At 36.5% G+C, this 21,188-nt stretch overlaps 1 protein-coding gene across 18 annotated transcripts in view; it reads right to left on the minus strand.

Moving 5' to 3' along the window:
• The window catches only part of STS (steroid sulfatase), a 111,099-nt gene that overhangs the window by 80,561 nt on the left and 9,350 nt on the right, over nt 1-21,188 (minus strand). For 7 of the 18 annotated variants that reach the window (XM_071813130.1, XM_071813093.1, XM_071813082.1 and 4 more), the window contains 6 exons: nt 21,028-21,126; nt 19,692-19,821; nt 14,690-14,777; nt 6,360-6,512; nt 4,514-4,635; nt 1,822-1,944 (listed from right to left, as the gene is read on the minus strand). In XM_071813130.1, coding sequence (XP_071669231.1) covers nt 1,822-1,944; nt 4,514-4,635; nt 6,360-6,512; nt 14,690-14,757 — 466 coding nt within the window. In that variant the 5' untranslated portion in view covers nt 14,758-14,777; nt 19,692-19,821; nt 21,028-21,126. Of the gene's footprint in view, nt 1-1,821; nt 1,945-4,513; nt 4,636-6,359; nt 6,513-11,727; nt 12,080-14,689; nt 14,780-19,691; nt 19,822-19,941; nt 19,964-21,027; nt 21,127-21,188 lie in introns of those variants that run through there. The other 11 variants (XM_071813115.1, XM_071813097.1, XM_071813079.1 and 8 more) reach the window with 10 other exon arrangements.

Below are 21,188 nucleotides of genomic sequence, written 5' to 3' on the forward strand. Positions count from 1 at the left end.
GCTAAAATATATTTAGGGATGTATCAAGCAAGAGGAAGCATATATTCAGAGGATGGAACAAAAATTAAAAAGAAAGGAAAATGCATTTAGGGAAATAAAAATGTCCTTAGTGAGTAAAGGGGACAGAAACTTGGGGGAAAAAATAAAAAGTGACAGTACAGGCTTGAGGAACTGAAAGGCTTCAAATTACTCTTATGCCAATCCATCACTGGTGTGGGATTTGACAATTAATTTTTTGGGAACTGCTGAGTTAGATTAAACCAAGCAAAGACTCTGTGACCTAGACCGATACAATGTGATAAGAATACCAGCAGAGGCAGAAAATGGGCTGGTTGGGAATCAGTGTCTGCCTATCTAGTCTTCAAATCTACATAATTTTTCTTTTTGTCATTTACACATGCTTTATCCTTAATTTTAATGCACTTCTTGATTTTCAGAAGCCTTCATTATACTCTAAGGATATGGTAATATTATATCTTATGGTTTCATAGCTATCATTCAGGCCACTTGGAAGAATTGTTCATTAAGCATCATGGAGAGAACTTCTGGAGATATAAGTGGCAAGCTGTCATGTTGCAGTGAATGTGGTTAAAAAAAGAACATTAACTAGGTCAGCCCCAGAAAATAAATTGGATTACAGTACTTCTTACAAATGGAAAAAAAAAATGCAGTCTTTATTTGAATATGGACCAGTATGAATTAACTCCATGATGAACAAGACAAATTATGAATGGCTTTTTTGCATCATCATTCAAATACAACTGCACCAAATATATTTCTGCTAAGATTTTCTGGTTTTCTGGTTTGAATTTGTCAGGACATCAAGGTATTTTATACTTTCTAAGACTAGGGTATAGCTAAGTGGGATTTTTAGTTAAGAACATTGACATTTGGTATCTACATAATACAAATATTTTTTTAATAGTGGTGCAAATTGTTAGCCTCACTAAACAGCCTGATTTTTAAACAGAAATTACTCCCCAAATTGCAAACTTTTGTTACAGTTAAAAAACAAATTGGGTGTCTAAACTAATGTAGTAATATTCCAGTATGATGTTCTGTAAGCCACTATTTCCTGGCAATTCCAATAGAAAAATACATTATATAGTAAAAGTTGTATTTAAAAAAATCTTCTAAAGTAAGCAGTGTGGAATAAGTCAGTGGCCAAATCAGGAAAAAAAACCCCGCACATTATTTAAACGTTATTTCTTTATGATATTCATTCAATTTTTTTAATATTCATCTAGTGGGAATCTTTTTACCCATCACTGAATATTTATGTGCAGTTAGTTGTCTGACCGTCTTTATAATGAGAGAGAAACACATTTTTTGCATTAAACATCTACCATAGGATGAGACAAATTTCCCAGAAATGCCCATTTCTGTCTGATGACTAAGACGAGAAGCCAGATGGTTAGCCCAGGTACTCCATTATCGACTTTATGGATATTTGAAAACTGGTGAAACAAATCCTACAACTGTGCTGACTTGTACCCTGTGATCAATCCCTCATTGTCTCTCTGTTGTAATCAAATTCCTATTTATACTGAAAACTTTTCAATAGCTTAACTAATTTTCAATTTGTTCATCATGTTTCTTCAGTACCTTGCACAATGAGACTATTCACAAATGAATTAGACATACTTACATGGTTAGTTTTGTACATATGCATAGGAATGTGCTCAGCTTTGTGCCAGGAAAATAAACTCATTATGCTGTGGGGAAAAAGCTTAATGCAGACCCTTAATAGCCTATATGGAAAGCTAATGTTCTTTTGATTGAAATGAATGAAAAATATTGCTGTATATAGTGCAATTTTACCTATTAGAGCTGTTGCATAACCTCTCTGCTTCAAGAGTTTGGTAAAAGTTATTTCTTCAGAAGGAAGTCCCCCAGAAGAGGCAGAAAACAAGAAGACACCAACTCGTGAGAAAGCAGCCATTCCTAAATACAATGAAAATGAATGTCACTTGGATAACATAGTGAAACAATTTCCATTCATTCTTTCTACATGCATTTTTTTCCTTTAGGTGGTATCACTTGAGTGATATACTACCACCAGATGCTAAATGTTGCAAGTGGCAGATACAAACATCCATTTAGCTGAGTGAGGTCTTTTGCGTATTGACACCAGAAATTGAGAAGTAGAGAAAAAATGCTCTGCTCATAATCATGGGGCCAGCCATAATATGAACAGACGCAGCCCCTTCTGTAGATATTCTAAGGTATAACTTATCTGAAAGAAGTTGAGCTTTCCAAATTTATTCTTCTTGAACACAGGGAAGAAATGGAGCTGAGGACTAAGTGATTTCACTCCCAAGTTCCACTCTTGAAACTTCCACTTTCCTCATATGTGGCTTTCTACAAGCCTTTAAGATTATTTGAGGGAAGGCAGAGGAAACAGGGTGGTCTTATACCTGGGCATGTAAATACCATGAGGTCAAAAAAGAGCAAGAGAGAGTCTGATTCTGGGAATAGAGGAGTGAGGCCACGTAGCTTTGATGGGAGACGACCAGTGTTCCAATGGCATGAAGACACATGACTCAATGCACAGAGAGTGCATAAAAGCAGCAGCAGGCACCAGCTAACAAGACAACATCCAGTAATTTCAAACTTCACAAACTGCAGCTTATAAACTGCTCTCAGGTTGAGGAACTTGAGAGCTCAGGTTCATGAAAATTAAATTACTAGGATTCCAGACGAGAGCTGGCTCTGAGTGTAGACAGACAGAACACAGGATATCTATGCAAATCTGTGCAGATGTATCTCCAGGAAACCTGAATTATGCAACTGGATGATTGCAGTGCCAAAGTTACATGACTGATGTAGACAACCAGAGTCTTCCCTCAGGTATACCTTGCGGTTAGATGAGAAAAGGACTCATTAGACTGGTTTATTAAAAAGAGCTCAACCTACTCTTCATACGTTGACTTCAGTTTTTCACCCCAGCTAGCTTTATTGATCAACAGATTAGCTAGTTTTTAGCATCTATACAGATCTATAATTTATTTATTATACAGTTCTTTATATTTATTTTTATGTACTTCTATTGCTTATAAGTGAAATCAGTGTAATTCCCATAAGTTACCAGAATGGAAGTACAGAACACTATGATTTTTTTTCTTTTTCATCATTACCATTTTCCAAGTTTACATCTCACCAAATGGAATATTTTTATTCAGGTGTATTAGCAAGAGTTTTAAATTTCTAACTTTTTTTTCCACATCATGAATCTAGTATCTTCTATAATAATCCTTTACTAGTTCTTCACTGATGTTTGGAAATAATCCATATTTAGTGATTTTGGAATTTAATTAAGACAAAGTTCAATTTTTGCAACTACATGCAAATGATTAGCTATGACTGAGAGAAGATCAGTTAAGAAAAAAAAAACAGTTCGAATGCTAATTTTTCAGAAATAAGAACAAGGATCATAATGGAAAATGATCTGTAGCTTTATCTACAGTAAATATTAATAGCAATATAGCTGTAACAGGTATATAAAATTTTCCTTTGCAGCTGAATGTAATAGAAAATTTAGCAAGTTATATTAGCTGGCACTTTTGCAGAAGCTTGTTACTTGATTTGAATGAGCACGAACATATCAAGTAGGCTCCTGAGTCTTGCTTTGCTTTCATTCCCAGAAGCAAGGACAGGATGTTTTATCACTAATGAACAAGCGATCTGATTAATGTATAATGATCCTTGCTAAAAATGATGTTAAGGGAATGTTAAAGTTGCATGGCTAAGCACTGAGGGGCTCAGTCCCAGCACACTAAAATGAACTGGATCTTCACTGACTCAAATGGGCTTTGGATCAGGTACTTTCAAAGTACGAGAAGTTATAAAATGCATATATACACAGGATACTTAATACTGTATATGGGTAGATAGGGAAAAAATACTTAGAAAGGAGGGAGATTTTTTGCTTTCTTCTCAGTTTTAAGGGCTGCTGGAATACCTTTATGAACTGTTTTCCTTCCCCACTCTTCCCTGAAAAAAATAACAATTTGTCTAAATCAAAAGGTTTTGTAGAAACAGAAATATCTGAGCAGAAGGATTTGCAGTGGGTTCTTCCACATTTCTAGATGCATCGCTGTGATGTTCAACACTCAGGCTGCCCACCAGTATCCTGGGAGCAGCCTGAATCCAACTGGGAATGCAGGCAAAGACCCCAGGGTCATCTGGACAATGGAGGAAGTAAATGGAATTTGTCTGCTCCTTACATTAAATAACCACAATCAGCTTTTTCCCTCAGTGTTTTTTTAAAAAAATAAATTCCCAATTAAAAAGCTTTATTTTTGTGTTAACTCTTCTGAAATGTGAAAACTTCCCATACATATGGAAAATTTCAAAAACTGACCAACCCTGCTGAGCTTGATTAGTCACTGAAATGAGTACCTAACCCAGTAATGATAAAGATATCAAGAAAGGACAGAGAAAAAAAAAATGGATACAGTTTACTGCAAATAAAATATTATATTTATATGTAAATAAAGTAATGGTATTTTACCTGATCTGATAGGATATCGCCCTGTCAGGAAAGCTGCCCTGCTTGGAGTACAAAGTGGGGATGCCGCTATATGCTGAGTAAGTGTCACTCCTTCCTCTGCTATCCTGTCAATATTAGAGGTTCTAGGAAAACATAAGCACAAAAAAAAAGTAAAAGAATACATAAAGATGATTATTTGGAAATGGGCACGGTGAGATTAAGGCATCTGAGGCAAAAACTATCAGGAAAGTCAAGTTAAGACTTACTGTGTGCAAATTATCAAAACCATGGTGGTGGTGAAATTCTAAATACTATTGTGTCAACTATTTTTACATTGGGTGTCAACACTGAACCCAGACACTGTGGCATTGAGACAAAAATCTTTTTCCCCACCTACATCTACTCTTCATGGCCAGTACTAAAGTGTGACACTTGGACGCATTATACTACAAGACTTTTTTAACGCATTCCTTGACCCAGAACTGTAACATTGCTGCTTACATGGCCTTTCTGCTTCAGCAATGGGGATAGGACAGACTGAAGAAAGGTTGTGCTTCTTTATTCTTTACTTGGTGTCACTTCTGTCTTTCCTCAGCAAAAGTTTTTTGAGGTAGGGGTAATGTTGTATGGTGGTATCAGTTATTAGAGGAGATGAAAATGGTTATGACTCTGCATTAGGCTTTATATTAACGATGTTTACATGTCTGCCATGACCATGCCTGCAATATTCAACCCAGGAGCACATCCAAGTTTCCGTATCTGCATGGGAAACTTGTCTGTGACCTGTCTCATTATGCAGAACAAAACTGGCTCCTGCAGAAAGAAATTCTGTGCCCTTGGTTCTAAAGAAAAAAACTAGAAATGCAGACTGGCCAGGAGCTGCAGGATGCACTAATAGGTCCCTGACCTGGAAGATTCATGACCATGACCTCAAGGCACACTAGTGCTCCTATCATCTAAGTCTAATAGTCAGAAACATTAATTTTCCAACAGACTACTTTGCTATCTATAATATCACCTACTGATAACAAGCGGTATGATGAAATTTCTTCATACTCCGAAGATCTAGTCCTGAGTTCTCACATCAGAGGACATACATCTTGGAGCAATTCTAGTCCTTGTGAGTGAGCTGTACCTTGAGGGGTTTTGTTTGTTTGTTTTTGTTTTTTTTTTTAAGCTAGTTTAAGTTATAAGGAGTATTTACTTCTAACTAAGTTCAGCAGGAACAAAAGTATTTAACATTTGACAGGACAGCGCTTTTAGTCTGAATGTTCTATTTAACTTGATTAAAAACTTTGTACCACTGAAACACAATGACAAAGTACAATTTGTGCTTTTTACAGAACCATCATACTGGTAATGGTGGTAATGGCTGATGGTAATGACCATACTAGGGAACACTGCTGCATCACTCAAGTATATTAACATTTGTTTTAATGAAATTACTGACTACAGCATGAAACTAAACGAAGGAAAAAAAAATCAGTACTTTCTTTCCAATTGCTTAGTGACAAGATTGTCTCAAATCATCAGTGTTTCAAACTATACTTAACTCATAGTATTTGCATCATGTATATTTTATAAGAAAATTGTTGATTAGAGTTTCCTTCTCTAGACCTATCCTTATGTGGTTGGTTGCTCAATTCTCTGTTTACGATACAACTTTTCACCAGGATACATATATCAGATGTCTTATTTTCTTTTTAAGAAAACAAAGATTGAGCATTCTGTTCTCTGGAAAGGGTATGAACTTTGTTTACTTATAAAGAACCTAATCAAAACTCACAATATATTAGTGTTTTTAACTTTACAAATTCATGGAAAAACTAAATATCAAGCTATGACTTTCCCAAATTAATCATCATACCTTAAGGTTCTGTTCCCGTAACATCCCAGGTCTCCAATACCAAGATCATCAGCCATCAGTAAAATGACATTGGGATTTGAAGTACTGTGTGTTTTGACACTTTTTATGGCACATTGGCAAATTATTAGAAATACAAGGACTCTCATCTTCTTCCTGATGTGTAGGAACAGGTGAAAAACATAATAGATTGACTTTTTAAAAATTTGACTCGTAATCTAATTCAGTAATATCATTGCCCTGGACTGTGTAGTAAAACAGAAAATTATATTCTATATTCTCATTTAGATTTTTTTTTTCTCAAGAGGTTTTTTTTTAACATTATTTTCTCTCTCATATTTCTTAAAAAACAATACATAGTACATAGCTAATTTTTCCTTCCACTCCTTTGCACACTATAAATATAGACAAAGAACTAGTTACAACCTCAGTGACAATACTTTTGCATACACAGATGCAATACACAGCAAGAAATCATGAGAACAAAAAAAAAATTTTTTAAGGTTCATCACAGAAAAAAAGTGAATCAATTCTGCTGCTGAAGTAAATGACTGAATTTCTCTTAAACAAGGAATAAAGAGAGGGTAAAGAGATGCATTATTTAATTACTGAATGCAATGTTTAAGAAAAAGCTCCTTGCAAACGTTTTAAGTATCAGGGCCTACAGCAAAATTATGTGAAAATATTTGATATCATATCACAATGTTCTATAAACAATGCTCGTGGTATATCGAACTTAAAACATGAATAATTTATTATATACAATACTACATACCATGATATGCTTTTATGATAAAAGCATAGTCTATCTGCAGATGTGTATGCTATGAATGCCATTTTACCTAAAGAGGGACTTGCCATATCTCTGTTTTAAACTGCACTGACTATGCCCTGGCTACAATCAAGTGCCTCTAGGCTGTGATGGACTGTGCCAGGTATACACATCTGAAAATGAGCAGAGACTCTCTCTCTTTTGCCCCTAGTAATACTCCCATCTGCTCTGGATGCAGGCAGCCTTTTTCAAATGCAGATAAGGCATGAGTCACCTCTGCACTCTGGATTATGCTGGGACAAGACGGAAAGCAGAGGATACCAAGACTGAGGTAAAAATTTGAAAGAGTAGGAATGAGAGCGAGAAACAAGGATTCCCAGAAAGAATAGGGACAGCAGCTCAAGAAAGAAAAACACTTGTACATCAGGGAGTTATGATAGATGAAAGTAACCAGAGAGAAGATAAAGAAGCCAGAACTGGAAGAGCTGGTACAAAAGAACTAGACATCAAGGGAGACACATTTGTAAATCAGTGAGGTGTGGTGGGTAAAAGTACTGGTAGAGAAGAAAGTAGTCAGAACTGAGAGAGCTTGCACTGACTTGAATAAAGAGCAAGAAGGGAAGCTTGAGACCCAGCTGGAATCTGAGCTGCAGGGTGAAATGAGGAGGAATGGCAGAGCATGGATGTCAAATTAATTTTTTTCACCGGGGGCCACATCAGCCTCGCGGTTGCCTCCGAAGGGCCGAATGTAACTACTCCTACATTTATACAGTCCTAAAATTACATTCGGCCCTTCGGAGGCAACCGCGAGGCTGATGTGGCCCCTGGTGAAAATGACACCCCTGTGGTAGAGGGTTTATGAAACTGGAAGGGATAGTGCTGCAGTGGATAGGAAAACAAACTGAGGAAAAGAGGTGAGAGAACTGGGAGTGTCTGGGATGAAAGAGCTGAGGAGTTATGATTAAGGCAGATGAAGAGAACTGACTGGAAAGAGCCTGGGCAGATAAGACGTGGGACTGATACATGTGAGAAGAGACCAAAATAGTGGGGATCAACTAACACAGACTGGGGCTTCTGATTCTGAACTTTCATTATTGCCATTCTGTCAGAAAATACAGGTGCAAAGAGGATTTTTACTCTTTTGGTGCTTATTCATACACAGATAAAACATTAATAACTATACTAGCTGATTTTTACTGCTTAACATACACTTTATAAGCCATTAACCTCACTTTGATGACAATAGTTCTGGTCTAGACTTCAGTTGGCAACATTTAAAGATCCCAGCCTTGTCACTGCAGCAACAGATCCTTACCTGCTTTACTCCATGGGAAGCCATCCACTTTGTTTCAGACATGGAAAATACACACACAAACTTTAAGACTGGAACACTAAACGCAGTTCTGCTTGGTGGGATGCATCTAACCAATGCTTCATCAAATTACCATACTAATGAAGATGTGTAGCACCTGTCACACTGCAGACATTTAATGTGCACAGTAGATTTACCTTTCTTCCCTCAGAGCATAAACAAGAGTGAATTGCTTCCCATGTGTTGCAAGAGAAGAACTAACATGCTGACCCCATAGGACAGGAGCAACCTGCTCCTGTATCTTAAATTCCTACTCCACTGTTCAGCCTGCAAGGGTCTCAGGGCCCATGGCAACAGAGATGTTCGAAAAGGGTGACATATATGTTGGTGACATTACATATAGAGTTGGAGAGATGCTTGCAGGACTTGCACATTTATTTCACAGAATGACTGTTTTGCTGTAGGTTTCATATTATCTGAATAAAACCCAGAAATATATACTCCTGCCACTAATAATAATTTTAAAGGCATGGAGATAGCTGGTTTTGCAAGTTTTACAAACAGCAATTCAAGATTTGACTCAAACTACAAACAAAATATCCTGTGTTTTAATTAGAAGGTATGGGGCCATGGAGAGTAGTCTTTTTGAATGTGTTCATCCTTTAGCCACTAATGAACAGAGAAAATTAATTTTTCTTTTACTGCGCAAGGTTACTGTTGGAAACAAGAGTAGTAGCTGTATTTTATTTTCCAAAATGAAATAAAAACCTAAAAAAATGTGTGAAGTATCTTAGAAATAAATTGACTACAATTTAATGAATTTTAAAGCAATTTCAAGTCTGTGTAGAGACATCAGCAGGAATATAACCTATTCATCAAAATGCCTAAGAAAATTAATCACCTTGCTCAAATATGAAAAACTTCTGCTATATATGCTATATGGCCTCTTAATGTAGTATTTTAAATAAATCTACATAGCAAAGTTAACAACAGCTGTGACCAGTATCAACTGGATGATTTTCATTTACAAAGTGCCAAAATTCTTATTGTCTGGATCTATTATTGCAGAAGTTATCATCATTTAGTAGCTTCATTTCTCATTTTGCAAATCAACAACAAAAAAAATTGTTATTGAAAGATGTCTCAGATGCAATGTTGCTGGACGCTCCTCCACACTGAGGGAGCATCTGTAGACACTCTCATGTGTTAAGCTACTTGCCTCCGCCTGATATCACATCCCTAAAGGGAACTCAACAAGGAATCAGGAAAAAAAAGTTAATCCCAACAACTCTGATTTCTCTGGTGTACTCTCTCTGCAGCAAACTTTCACGCATCTTGAAGGGATATGCTTGAAAAGCCAGAAAAATTGGATGGATGAAATTGAGTGGAACGGACAACAGCAAAGAAATACGGAGGAGTAAAAAGAGAAGGACGTGAAAAGAATGAAGGTCTGAGAATGCTAAGGTTCACCTGTGTCACACCAGGGTTTTTAATGGTAAAAAGACAGGCATGTGTAGACCCAACATGAAAACAATTACACCAAATCAGAGGAAGCTTCCACTTAAACTAGTATGTGGTCTCCAAGAGCAGCCAATTCAAATAACGTAAGAAACTTGGCAAGTATATTCTTTTACTAGTGCAACCTTCTAGCTTTTGGCAGTCAGCATTTAGGGTATTTTGGACAGCAGAACACTGTACTGAACAGCTACTCATGGATATTTTTACCTTCATGAATTAGTTTTAATCCATTTTGAACCAATTAAATTAGCTTTATTTTATTTGTTTGTTTTGTTTGTTTTTTGTTTGGGTTTTGTTTTTTTTTTTTTTTTTGCATTGAACCAATTCAATTTTGTTTTACTTCCACAACATCCTTTAGATATTTCTGCAGTAGGGTTCAGCTTTGAAGGCTTATGTTTTAGATTCAGGTGGCATTATTTCTCCTTAATTGCATATAGGACACATAAGTGCAATTTTTAATTTCTGCTTCACTTTCCCTGTGATATAATAGGACTAAAAGTATTTTCTTTCTTCCCAAGGTGGATGCTAAATTGAATAGATTTAAGAGGTGCTTAATTTCCTACAACATGAGTCATATAAAAATTTGGATTTCATATGTGCTATTTCAAACTACAATATTTTAATCATTGTATGCGAACCTATTTACATGCATACATACATAGATTTGTCAATATACACATCTGCACATGTATGTGGGTGCACATACACACATTCTACTTCTTCTACATATCTTCAAATTACATTTTTGGGATTCTAATACATATATTCTATCTGAATTAGAACAAATTTAGTATAAATGTATAAGAACATATGGATGAAAACAAATAATAGATATAATCCACTATTTGTTGGTATTTCATATGGATTTAGGAAACACTTATTTTAAGTTTTCTGCATTAAGAAATGTTGGCAGATCATATAAAAGCTGAAGAGCTGTCTTTCCCGCCCCCTCCCTTCTCATCCCCCATCCAGGATAACTGGTTCAAGATATTGCTAGTTGTTTCATCCTTATCCTGATTACTACAGACAAATGCTTCTCTTACAAGAATGATGATATGAAACGTTTTTAAACCCCTCTTCCCAACTGAATCATCCCAGCATTTTTATTCAGTTTGATTAAGCAATTTATCTCTAAGCTACTCTTTTAATGTAACAGAACCCTTTGAGAAAATACTTAATATACTTTATCCTTGAAGGTATAGTATTTTCTGATGAAATAAGCAATACTTAAAGATATTCACCTCATTTAAAAATGCTGTGCTATCCTTAGGCAGTATGAAAAAAAAAAAAAATTACCTTGCTCAAATAAATGTCAAAACTCCAAAAATTTCCCAAAGATTCCATAAATATCACGCTGTAAACACACTAGAAAACCCTGCCCTCCATAAGATTTTGCAAAGAGAAAACCCCTCAGCTTCATGAGAAACAAAAAAGTTGCTACAATTTTAAAAATGGTAATTTTCTATGCTATTAATAATATCCTGATATCAGATTAAGTTTTGTTCAAATCTCTCAATTCCTCTCTTACAAGCCAGTCATATCTGCTGCACCTTTTAGCCACACGGCTGCAAAAAAAAAAGAAAAAAAACCATACACTTCTGGTCTGCTCCTAATGCTAATTCATTTAGACAAACAAAAATTAGTTTGCATTTGCAACAAGCTAAGATCATGCAAAAAGTCAGTTATGGTATTCAAAATGATCAGTGGCAACTCAAAATGATCAGTGGCAACGGTTGCTTCTAATATATTTTTTTATAGTGTAAACTCACTATTTCTTAATGCTGATTTTTCAGTGTTCTCTTATTTCTTCTCCTTCCTGGTAAGATAGCTTCTCAGAATCGTCTCCACTCATCAGAGTCAGACATACTTCTCCCAGTTCCTCAGGTCCAGGAACATTTGATGTGCTTCACATTTGTTTCTTTCCTTTTTTTTTTCCTTCCCAGAAAAGCCCAAGAGACCCAGGAATCTTCCATCCTAACTATTGGTTAGGCACTTCAGATTCAATGCTAGATTAGGATGACTATTAGTTTCCCAGGTTGGAACTGATTTGCATTCAGCACTCTCGCGGCGTGGGTTGGGTCTGTCTTTATCTGTAAACTGGTATCTGTGTCTGTAAGAAAGCTGAAACATGTTTCTGAAAAGTGCCATTAGATTTCAACATGCATCTTCAGGTAATTATGTACATAACTGAAAATCTGTATTTAATTTACTAAAAGTTGTCTTGTAAGACAAAAAATTCACCTAACATGAATTGAGAAAACCAGAACAAATAATCATGTTTCTTGTTCAAGTACGATTAGTTACCGGATCTGAATCAAACAGAGATGAAGCCACACAGCCTCCATCAAATCTGAGTTTGATTTAGGTATCTTTTTAAAATGGTCTCTCAAGAATTTTCTAGCTTCATCTCAACTAAAAAAAAGAACTTAATGGCAGTAGCAATAAATAACAAAAATATTTCTGGTATTATAACCTGGATGGAAGACAAAATTATCTTTTGTGACATAATGTCATTATTTTATTTGTAATAGAAACCTGTATAATCACATACACATTTTAGACCACATATTGTTTTCCATTATTACTGTTTCACAAGATTCCTTGTTAGTTCATTAGAAATTTAATTTTGAATCTGGGCTCTGGTAGCAATATAGTAAAAGAGAATCACAAGATAACACAGGTAGTCATACTATTTGGCAGTTACGCACTATCCTGAGACAGAAAAAGCTTTTCATTAAAAATAAAAGAAAAAGAAAAAGAAAAAAGAAAAAGAAAAAGAAAAAGCTAATCAGGAGTAACTGCTAGTGATTGTGTCATGTCACTTCCTGTAAAACAGAGACAAAAGTTCTAAACAATTAAAAGAACTCTTTCAGTAATTGCACATCACTAAAACGTATGAGCACACAGGAAAGATGCAATTCTGCTCTGTCTTTACAGTTCAACACTTCACAAGGATTTTACATCTGCATACATTCTGTGTTTAGCATAAATATATAAAAAATTACAAATACATGGTGATGGAACAGAAAGATGAGATAGATGAGAAAGCTTCATTTTTGAAATCCATATCAACTTCAGTAAATATTACACAATGCTGACTTACAACGTGTAAAGCTGTTGACGTGCTATTATCAAGTATCTGTTTTAATGTATATGACAATTAGAATAAGAACTTCATGAGGCTATATTAACCAAAGTAATACGACACTTGCTTACATAATTTGAAGGCTTAGCTAAAATCATCCATGATATCTAGCTCAATTAACAGTTTTGAAAGTTGTCGAGTCAGGTTTTTTTGATATACCAGAGCTAGATGGCATGTGAAATGACTGTTTCCAATACTGCCTTTTTCAAGAGTGTCAAATGGGCGTGAGGAAGAACTACTGTGACTAAAACTTTGTGCTTCTGTTTTTATGATAAACAAGCAGATAAAGACTGTACAGCTCTGCAGGACTGCAAGTTTTACATGTGGAATTAACAGAAGAGTTTGGTTATCTCCATTTGAATTGCACCAACATAAAAACAACAGCTTAATCTTATTGGTTACACCCTTCACCTTCACCCAACTATAGCCATCCATCTATATTCAAAGCAATATTTCACAACATGTTTAAAAGTGAAAAAAAAGTCAAGTTACACGTAATACCGGACTAAGACACTAAACTTTATCGATACACTGCCTTCACAGCGATAGTGCACAGATCTGAAGGTTGGTAAGTCAGTCCCTCTGTAAGTCTTCAGAGGGACAGCAAGACAAATGGTCAACCACTAAACACCAGATTTTAATTTTGTTCAATTTGAAAGCAGTTTCTAAGCCGTTTCCACTGAAATGGTAGTCTTCAAATACATCTCAGAGGAAAACATGAAACCTAACATAAAATAAGAAAAACACCTCGAAATCCAAAAAAAGCCGTCTCTCTCTTGCTACTGACTGGCATCCTCTGGAGCCTGTCAAGATCAACGCTTTGGATTTTATAACATAATATTCCTTTATCTATAACCACTCTTTTTAGTCAACGTGGCTTATCAGAGAAATAGCAGTGAAATGGTTAGTTGATTTTTCTTTGCCTATGCAAAGCTAGCAAGTAGCACATCAATAAAATGATCCAGTATGTTATATTATTTCCAAAAGGACGTTTCTTTTAAAGAAAAGTTGCATTTACATTAATTAGTTCTCAAAGTGTGGGGCTATTATTTTTTAAACAGCTCTGTTGTTATTTATACTTGCATTATGATAAAACTCAAGGGCTCTCAATACAGCTGATTGTAACAGATAAAAAACTTAAGAAAAGGCTGCATTCAGCCAATATTAATTTTAACTATGTAGAAGTTTAATGCCTAGCTGTCCCATATCACCTAGGCACTCATGGTACAAACTAATTCATCTAAATTTATTAATCCTAAAGTTATGCATTTAGTCTGAGCTAATTATCTAGGCTTCCTCTCTAATTAATAGGAAGAGACAGGCACCTTAAGAAGATGATTCATATCTTCCTAAGATTGCTATAATGAGATGTTGGAAGTGATGCTCATGATCTCTTTCCACAGACTAGAAAGAGGGCCTAAACACCTAGTTCAGACAAGATGTATACAAAAGGAATAAATTTAGATGAAATAAATACCACCTCGATGTTGGGTTGCCTGTGTGTGCTTAGCATAAAATATGAAAAAACAACGTTGTGTAATAAACAACCACAACATTTTTCAATTAGTAAAACGTGCTCTACCAACCTTACTGATGTAAGTTTCTTACTCTGTGAGTAACTCCACTTAAAACTGGGAACTACGGACCTCTTCATGAGTTTCAGTTGCAAAATGTCTAAAAATGTATAAAATGTATTAAAAAAATGTATGTAAGTATCTGTCCTTTTCAGATTGTATAGCAATCTGATGAATATTCCATCTTAAAAATTTTATTCTTTCATTACCCTCAAAGAAATTATATTCTATATAAGTGTTTACATCCAATAGCAAGGATTATTTACAGGGATACTGGCAATTCTCTGATTGAAGTTAGCTATAGCCAACTCTGTATTTAGGTTAGAATCACAAGTCTAATCAGACAAATAAACTTTATGTCTGACAGGGTTCTGACAGAATAGAAATTACGCTCCCCACTGTTACTCAAGCCAGATGATATTTCAAGGAAGCTGTTGTCAGAGGTGAACAACCAACAGACTACAAGCCCAGCCAGACTGTGGTTCACAGCCTACTCCCTGCTGCCTAAGGGCTATATACACAGCAAACAAACCAGCCTGTGACTGGCCAGTCACTGCTAGATCCTAGTACCTTCTGTCATAAGGGCCTTGTCACAGAAGAAAAAACACCTTAGCTCCCAACAAATCACAAGAACAAGGCTGTTAATGTGTATGGGTACTGTATAGCAATTCACATGGATAGAGTACATTTTGGTCTTTTCACTGGAATGCATCTACTCTCATGCTCAAGTATCACATGTGGTCTCCTGGTCCTCATCACACCATGAGGGACACATGCTTTCTCATCATGGGACAGTGATACACGTGTAGGTGCTGTCACATAAGGGGTAGGAGAGGAGAGAGTAACCGTGTAGTTATTGTACAACATAAGTATACTCAGATCATTTGATTAAGAAAGTGGTACAGCAAGCAGCCCTCTCTCTTGTCCACAAGCAGCTGTTGAATCTGTCCCATTGCAGAGACTGAGAAGGGCTGTATTGGAAGGTACATAAACTAATTCAGAGGAAATGGTTGTGTCTGAACTATGACTTATGTCCAGTCTTTCCCAGATACACTATTAGAAAGAACACGTATTGGAAAAAGCGTTAAAGAAAAAGCCATGCCTCCCATGTTTATCAAAACAAAATATCACTTGTATCTGCATTCAGACTATCTCAGTTTACCAAACTACTGAAACCAACACCACATTTTCATGGTAGAGTATTGGATGAGGTTGTCAATGAGTAGGCTGCGGGGGGTAACTTGGTGAGAAGAGCCCAAGGGCTGCTCTGTGCCAAACACAGTCAGGTCCAGCCAGCTCTGCAATGGGCTCACTGCAGAACACAGCTGAGCCCATTACCCAAGATGGTGGCACTTTGGGGAAACATTTAAGAAAGAGAAAAAAATACTTGGTGTGAGAAACCCAGAGAGAAGGGTGGTGGGGGCAGAGAGGGAGGAGGAGGGAACAAAAAGGTCAGAGCAGCAGGAGGTGCTCCACACTGGAGCAGATATGTGCCCAAAGGGACTGCAGCCCAAGTAGGGCCCACATCAGACGACAGGGAAAAAGTGAGAGACAGGGAGTGGGAGAGGGAAACAGCCAAGGACCGGCTTTGTCCTCCTGTGCCACCCACCACCTCACTGAAGAGACCAAGTGTGATCTGCAGCAGTAGCACGGCAGGAGATGTCAGGAGTGTGGAGACTAAGATGGTATAAGAGAGGAATCTGAAGTCAAGCTGGGGAAAACTGAAGGAAAACTGATTTTTCTGCATCTTTAAATGTTTCTACTTTTTTGTTATTTCCCAATATCCAATCAGTAATTAAATATTTGTGCTACTTGGCAATATGCTAAGGTAAATTCTCCAAGTCATTTTGCCCATGACAGTTGCTGGTAAGGGACTTTCTTGTCTTTATTTCAAGCCGTGAGTCTTCTCACTCCTGTTCCTCCTATTTCCTCCCCCATCTCACTGGGGAGGGCAGTAGGCGAGGGAGCAGATGTGTGGGTGCTGGGCTGTCAGCCAGGGCCAATACACCACACCTGAAATGAAAAGGGATGAACGGATCCAATGGGAAATTACTTTCATTGATTACCATTAGCTAAAGGTTTCTTTGTTGTGATCCCATCCATCCAGATTCTAAATGGGAGCCTTCTACCAGGGACAGAAATAGAAAAGCTTTTTAAGTAAAAAATAATTCAATTTGAGATCAGCTGACTGATGGTGTTGCTGGTGTAAGCAGGAGGCTCACAAGACATAAAATAATAGCTTCTCCTTCCTCTTCATTTGCACAAGTAAGAGATATTTAAAATAAGTAAGTGTAGCTGCTTTTTGAAGACCAAATTCCTTCTCTATAGTTTCTAAAACAAAGGTAAATGTCTTTTGTTACTTCCGTCATACAACTAATATTCAGAGAATATGTCCTTACTCTGGAAATAGTTATGAACATGTCTCATGAAAAATCGTTTGGAATTTTTTTGACAAAATTAATTCTAGTAAGGAAAAAAAAACAACAACACTGAAGCAAAGGAAGTTTTTCAAAATGTCCCGATTTGAAAATGAAATTGTTCTCCTTTACTTTTATACCTAGAAAAATAGCCTGTTTAGGATTTATAAGGTGAAACCAAGCAGTTTTTTTTTGTTCTTTTGGGCAGGAAGATACTTCTACTATGTTATTTTGAACACAGTTAAAAGATTATCCCCCAAGTCTCCTATTATTTTAAGATCTAATGCAAAATTAGAACAAAGAGAACAGAATTATCCATTTATAATTTTTATTTTGTCCCAATTAACATGGTGAAAAAAAAGCTTAAGAAATACATATATACATATATAAAAAATGGTAAGCCATTTTCTAACCAGCTCCAATGCAGAGATACTTCACTAGCATTATTCACTGTAAACTCTACAAGTACAAAATAGCTTTAAAATAAAATAAAATAATTGGAAAACAAAAGGCATGGACGAAATGAGGAGGTCTTACAAACCAGGAAAATATTTACCCTGGAAACAACACTTGTACAATTACGAAGGGCTGTGAGAGGCATAGTGGCTATATAGCTGCCTGATTGAAAATTACATGGATCAGAATATTCTAAAAAAATGTACAAGCTAAAGGGCAAAGACATTTACAAAATAAGGCCCCTTTTTATCCCAGTTCCAAAGACTTAATAATTTAATACAAAGTAAAAGCTGACTTACTCTCCATCAAGAAAAAAAAAAAACCTGAATGCACTTATCTTGGCAAAAACATTGAGAGAATTTAAACTTCATAGGATTAGGCAACAATAAGAACAAAAGTCTTAAAATTAAGGATATCTGAAACAGCAAATAATTGTAAGACTAAAAATATCTGCCTACAAAACAAGAAGTGGCTAAATGTTGCCTTAGAGTCTGATAGAAAAAAAAAAAAAGTATCTCGAACAGTGTAGAAAAGTATATACTGTATTACAGCAATACAGGAAAAAATGCAGTTTAAGCCACAAGGTATCCAAGTTCCTTCTGCCTTGTGCCAGTAGAAAATTCTGGCTCCTTCCCTCTCACCTCCTCCCTTCCTCCCCCCTCCTTTTCTTTTTCTCTAGTTCATTCCCTGTCTCTTTCATAGGGGCTTTTGGAAACTTGTATATTCTGGTTGTTAAATCAGAACACCATCCCTTTGCACATGGGAGCTAAGAGGCAAAATCCCAACATGAAAAAACAAATGAAAATTATCATTAGCCCAAGATTGCAGTAATTCATTTCATTTTCACCTTATTTTGTAGGACATTTCAAGAGCACAAATAAAAAGTATTCCAAAAACATCTTTTTTCAATTTTCTTGTGGTACATCAGTATTAACTTCCTTTTAGCATTTAAACAGTTTCTCAATAATAGCTCCAAGGGTCTCATTATCTTTTGGCCTGGACTCATGCATGTTGCAAGTACCTTTGAAATGAATAACGCAATTTTCCAATCATTTCAGACTGATACTTTACTGCTGTTATTAGACAACTGCTATAATACACAACACATCAGTTGCCTGTCAGAATAACTTATATGAACTGGGGACATGACGCTTCTTACGTAGCTAGGAGTAACTTTTGTAAATGAGTAGTCCATGTCAACAGCTTTTAATTTTCTTCATCAGAGTTGACGGTTCTGTCAGCAGTGCAGAATATGAATATCGCCAAAAAAACCAAAACAAAAACAAAACCCAAAACAGCCAAAAAAAAAAAAAACAACAAACCCACACACCAAAAAAAAAAAAACAACCCCAAACCCCCACAAAACAGAAAAACCAAACCAAACCAAAAAGATGATAAAGTAGCCTCCTAGCTTATTGACTTTGACTTCTAATTAAATACATTTTGTAATGCTAGAGATTCCTGCAGAAACCATATCCACATCTAACACAACAAAACCACCAGTCTGGCTGGTTTAAGACAACATCAGAGGAAAACAGGTCTGTCTGAGCTCTATGTGCTAAGGTTTCTGTATGAGTATGGCTGATGAGTATTCTTTTAGCATGCTGGAAAAAAGGTTACACCATTTTTACACCATAGCCTTCTTTACTCTGAGGGTGACAGAGAGGCTGTAGAGTCTCCTTCTCTGGAGACACTCAAAACCTGCCTGGACACATTCCTGTGTGATCTGCTCTGGTGACCCTGCTTTAGCAGGTGGGTTGCACTAGATGATCTCCAGAGGTCCCTTTCAACCCCAGTCATCCTGTGATTCTGTGGAACTTAAAACTTTCGTAAATTTTTGATCACTGTCATTATGAACTTGAAACAGTCCAAACTTTTATCTTCACAGCCCAGACTCTCATAGCCACAATTCTTGTTAAAAACTTAACAGTCCATCTCAAATGCCTTCCTCTTATCCCCCTTCACGCCCTAAGCTAATTTTATTTCATTCCTCCTCACCCCTAAACTTCCACTCATACAATCAAGAAGTCACTCCACAAACCTGTAATGTTAATCTTTCTAAACCATGTCTTAGCCTATTCCAAATCCCTTCCTATTCAAGAAATATTGATGTACCACCAATTTAAACTCAGAGGGAATACCTCTTGGATGCAGCTCTTTGACGCCTCCAATTCTGCTTGCCCAGGTACTGCTGCTATTATCTCTACCACTCCACCATTACTCCTCCTGCTGCTGCTGCTGTGTCTCTCAGCTTCTCTCCCAACTCGGATCCTGCCATTAGCAAGGAGAACACAGTGCTACTTATTGGTGACTGTGGCTCTCCTAGTATTAAAGCAGCCTCAGCTGCTGGTCTGACAGGGATTTAACACCAAGATAGAGGTCTGCACTTACTGGAAACCACCTAGAGAGAACCCTAAGGGCAGAAGCAAAAAATATGTTTGTGAGAAGACAAGGTGTATGGAATCCATATTATTAATGAGTCATTACAATCTGCATAGAAAATAATCTACGTGGTCAGATGCTGTTCAACACTTGCTTTGGTTAAACAGGCTTCTCCTCTTTCATCTTGCTTCTTCTTGTCTCAGCGCAGTTGCCCAAATGTAGTCTTTTTGTATAAGCCCAGCAGACACAACCTATTCAGAAGTGATGATATTTTCCTTACCTTTATTTTTCCTTGCCATCCTCCCTATTTCAGTAATTCAGATACTGCCCCCTTAGTAGCTGTGTTTACTCACTGACAGCAGGTTGGATGCATATGAGATTATAAAGGAAGAGATCAGATTTATTTAACATCACTTAAAAAGTTACAGTTAAGTCTTGCAGGCTTCTACCTTTGAATCACACAGATTTTGTCAGATCGCATACAGTGCACACAAACCAGAGTCACCTCAAAACTACAAGCTTATTTCAGAACCTACCCCTCTCCAAAACTATTTAACAATTCATTTCCATTTGGTTCTTGAAACGGAGTCCATAATCAAAATTACATACACTTCTAACATTACTTTTTAAACAACCAGACCTTAAGTGGTAAGAGAAAAGCCACTGTTCTACAGCTGGAAAATGTTCTAGTTCACAAACACCCTGCTTGCTTTTTTGTTCAAAATGCTTTCATAATTCAAGTAAAGCTTATACACTTTTTAACTCGTTGCAGACAGGGATTGTTCTGCTCCACTGGAATACTTAACTATTAGGTGCATTCTGTTGCAACATTATTTGCCACTACAGTTGATAGTATCTTACAGACAAGACTAGACAGTATTAGGATCCTTTTATTTCTTATAAAATCCATTGTTTTAAGTTAAGGAGGAAAAGACAACACTGTATATATCACTACTTCTCAGAATTGCTAATTTCCTGTCACGAAGAATTTGCTTTGAGCTGTGAAAGATTATGAACTCCAACTATACATGACCTCAATGTTTACAACGAAATTACATATAAATGACAGACTTTGGGGAAGAAGGGGCATTTTACCTGGCAGCACGGAATTGTTTCAGTTTCTGCCTCTAGTTTTCAAACAAGATGGCTGCGGGCTTATTATCGGTAAATAGGTACAAAGTCCGGTCACATGAACTGAAACAGAAAGGTGGAGGGGAAGAAAGGGCAACAATGAAAAAGGCAACTTCTTGTTATAC

This window comes from Patagioenas fasciata, chromosome 1, assembly GCF_037038585.1.
Source record: "Patagioenas fasciata isolate bPatFas1 chromosome 1, bPatFas1.hap1, whole genome shotgun sequence".
Classification (NCBI taxonomy): domain Eukaryota; kingdom Metazoa; phylum Chordata; class Aves; order Columbiformes; family Columbidae; genus Patagioenas; species Patagioenas fasciata.